The sequence below is a fragment of the Delphinus delphis genome, chromosome 3 (genome assembly GCF_949987515.2).
Source record: "Delphinus delphis chromosome 3, mDelDel1.2, whole genome shotgun sequence".
NCBI classification, from domain to species: domain Eukaryota; kingdom Metazoa; phylum Chordata; class Mammalia; order Artiodactyla; family Delphinidae; genus Delphinus; species Delphinus delphis.
In genome coordinates, this window is record NC_082685.1 from 109,633,855 (window position 1) to 109,637,839 (window position 3,985).

Sequence of the window (3,985 nt, forward strand, 5' to 3'; positions counted from 1 at the left end):
GACCAAAAGTTGACACTGATAGTCATTAAAGACCAAACTTACCTAACCACTGAGGTAATGAATAATGTTAAATGTTAATCTTCTTGTTCTATAGCTATTTCTTGGTTGAAACGAAAGGTCTATCCTAGGTTTGACGATTGACATACCTGGAGCTGGATATACTGTAGTTTTTTAAAGAACTGCCTTTTCTTCCACTTTTGGTATTTTCTAACTTAGGCTGCTGGCTGGCCTCTTTTTTCCTACAAGAGCTCTTCTTGCAATATGAGTATTGAACAAATTATTACGAGCTTTCCTTTTATGACAAACATCCAGGCTTCTATAGAATTGGTCTCCTTTTTGAAACATTTCTTGCATGTTTTGCTTATGTATTTTGACCTTCTCTGCCTCTGATAGCTTCTGTTCTTTCTTGTTCTGCTCATAGTTTATCTGGATTGGCTCCCCTTGTAGAGGTCCCTCTTTCTGATGATGGAATTCCTTGAGAAGCTCTACCCTCTGCTCTAAGATTTGGCATTCATTCTCCAGCAGAGCTGCAATCAAATGCAGTGGATGTGTGTGTTGTTTCAGTTTCCTCACTTGTTCTTCCAGCTCATGCTTAGCTGACACCCCATTATTCGTTTGAGTTGGGGAATGGGCGCCATTATTTTCAAGAGTTTTGATGTCTGTCTGAGATTTCTGATAGGATTTTATTAGTTCACTGAGCTCAGTATGTTGCACACTCCAGTGTTTTGCTTCCTGTAGTAACTGCTCCATGTTGTACCTCAGTTTGATATTTTCTTCTTGGACAAGAGGAAATCTGTGCTTTGCTTTTTCCTTACTTAGTTGAGTTTCATGAAGGGCTCTTTTTTCTTCTGAACAGTTTACCAAATCCCTTGCACAACCTTGCATGGTGTCGTTGGAGTTCTGGTTTTCCAACATCATCTCCTGTTTCTTTGAGTTCTGTTCTTTCCCTAAGTCCCAACTAGCAAGTAGCTTTTCCAATAGTACTTTATTTATTTTATCAAGTTCTCTGATTTTTTCTTTAAGTTCTGACACATCCTCAGAGATATTGGTTTCCTCAAAAGATTCTTTTGTTTCTATGATCTTCTCTTCATAACTTGTCTTATGTTTAACAATATCTTTAATTTCTTTTAAGAGGTTTTCAAACTTCTTTGCAATTCGTTGTTCAGTTGCTTCATGGTCACTGTTTTTTAGGGAAGGGAGAGAACTGCAAGAAACAGGGGGAAGTATCCAATTTCAAATAAGGCAATGATAATCCTAGGGTGCAAAGACTCTTCATTGAGATCAGGAGACTTAAGCAGTTTGGAGAGGGTGGCCACTTCCATCTCAGACTGAATTAGTAGGGCTGATGACCAGGACATGAGCAAAGCAGAAAACCTTAGAGATTCCAGGAAGGGAAGGTGGTGGTCCTCTGTGCAAATGGGTAGAGAATGTGGAACTAAGCAGAACTCAGAGACCAGAGTTAAGGTCTGAAACCAGAAAGATGATGTTTAGGTGGAAGGTAACATCTTACACAGCTTAGGGGGAAGGAGGGTGGGAAAGGGGACCAGGAACTAGGGCTCCATCTCTCCTCCTCCAGGCTTCTGGTGTTTATTCCTTGATCCTGGAAACCAGGTCTTTATTCTATCACTGAACCATTGTGGCCTGTCCCCAGATTCTGTTTCCTTTGAGTCACAATAGAAACCTCTTAAACTCCCACCGGGTGACTCAAAACCTAAAGCTACTCCCCACTCCAGAAAGATCTCTACACCAGTCCTTCCCTTCCTTACTTTTCTAGGTTTTTATTCATCTCATTCAGTAACTTTCATATTCATCATATTCATTGACTTTCCCCTCATCCCCACCATACACAACATGGTGTCAACTGTGGTATGTTTTTCTAACACTTAAGTGCATGGCTGAGAGAAGTCGTCCCTGGTGAGGATACCCATTCTTTCATAGCACCTGGAGCCCTTATTGGTCCCATTCTAGGAGAGATGCTACTGCAAAAGAAAGTCATCCTTACAAAATAGAACCCCCAAAATGCTGCAATCTTTCTGTGATTTTAGGGAAATAACATCAGGAATTGCTCCATTAAAAAATATGCTAATGCAGTAAGAGAATGTCTGAATGGTTTCTTAACAACACAATTACAAATTGAGACTTTTCTTGGCTTGGAATGCAGGCATCCTTTTTTTTTTTTTTTAAATAAATGTTTACTTACTTATTTGGCTGAGCCAGGTCTTAGTTGCAGCACATGGGATCTTCATTGCCGCATGCAGGATCTTTAGTTGCGATATGTGGGCTCTTAGTTCCCCGACCAGGAATCAAACCCAGGCCCCCTGGATTGGGAGCATGGAGTCTTAGTCACTGGACCACCAGGATGCCCTGAATTCAGGCATCCTTTAGGACAGGCTTAGTAAGCTTGCTCCTGAATCATTTACATCAGGGGATATAAAAGTTTAATTACTCTTTACAAGAACTTGTTTAAAATGGCATAATTTACCTAAAGTATTTGAAACAATTAAATACTATAGTGGCTTATAGAAAAGTAATTGAAGAGTATTAAACCAAGTGTACTCTTGTCTCTTTGTCCTTAGGAGTCAGGGCCTTGAGAATATTAAGTTCAACCAAAGAAAACATTCCTTAGGTGAGACTTTTTCTTGGCCTTCAAAATCTTGCTAGCAGGCACTTTACTAACTAGAAGTTTGCTTCTAATCTTAAAGGAAAACTCATTATCTAGCAGTTTGTTTGTTTTTTCCCTAGAGAAGAGAAATTTACATTTTTTTCTTTCACAGCTCCCAACTCACTTTGACTTTAGTTTCCCTGAGTGTCATGCTCATCTTCCAGCCAGCTGGGCTCAGAGCCATCACCTCATGACCATCCACAGATGCAGTTGTGCTGGTCGTGCTTTTTACTTGAAGAAGGAGCACTTTTCTGACCCACACACAATGATACCACAGAGGCTAGAGATTGCCCTTATGCTTTAAATCCATCTCATAAGGTCCAACTTTGATTGATATTTTGGTTTTTCCCTTTGACTCAAGCCATCATTTAAGATACTTTTTAAATCTCCAGGACAAGGAAACTTTTTTTTTCCTGATTTGATAATTAATTTCTAGCTTTATTGTGTTGTAATCAGAAAATATAATATTTCTACTTTTGAAATTGATATTTTCTCTTTGGCCTAATAGATTAACAATGTTCATGGATGTTTTATGGATACTTGAAAGAAACTGAATTCTCTATTTTCTTCTTGTGCTTGCAGTTTTTTTAATGCTTTTGGACATAAGTCTGATATTACCCTGTCTTTGATTTTTCTGGAAACTGGTTTGAAGGTATCTTGGTCAAGATACCATGAGAATTCTCTTTTCATCAAAAGGGGATTTAAATATTTCCTTCCTCCTTACAAATACAATGAATTTCAAATAAAATTTCTGTTAATTTTACTGAAATTTGAGTTTACTGTAGATACTGAAAAGCCACCAGAGTGGTCTTCTTTTCTTTATTGACCCGTAAGCCCAGTGGATAACTATGAATGTTAAACACATTTGGATTGTCTTACAATTGCTATCTACTAAGTGTCCTTAGCTTAATGACTTAAATAAAAAAAAAAGAAATGTGAAAAAGAAGAGCAAAAAGCTCTTAGAGAGAAAACATGCATAGACTTTTCTTTCTTTTTAAAACCAGTTTGTCTTAACAAGAATAGAAATCATATCAAAGGGTACATGATATCAACATGTCTTACTTCTGGTGATGTTAACCTTGGTCACTTCATTAAGTGATATCTGCTGCATTAAAGTATTATAAAGTTACTATCTTTCCCTTTATAATTAATAAACGTCCTGGGGAGGATGTTTTGAGACTAGGAAATTATCCTGTTTCTCCTCAAACGTTTGCTTATACCGTATAATTTTAGTGTACAGAAGTGAATATTGCCTGCAGCAATTATTACAGTGGTAATCTAATGGTGATTTTCTATTTCTCTCATTCCTTTTATATTTATTGA

At 37.7% G+C, this 3,985-nt stretch overlaps 1 protein-coding gene across 1 annotated transcript; it reads right to left on the minus strand.

The window, feature by feature from the left end:
- Positions 1–207: 207 nt before the first annotated feature.
- On the minus strand, positions 208–1,358 carry SPZ1 (spermatogenic leucine zipper 1). The gene is given in 2 exon segments (XM_060006999.1): positions 208–1,226; positions 1,229–1,358. Coding segments are annotated over 2 exon segments (1,149 nt in total).
- Positions 1,359–3,985: the final 2,627 nt, after the last annotated feature.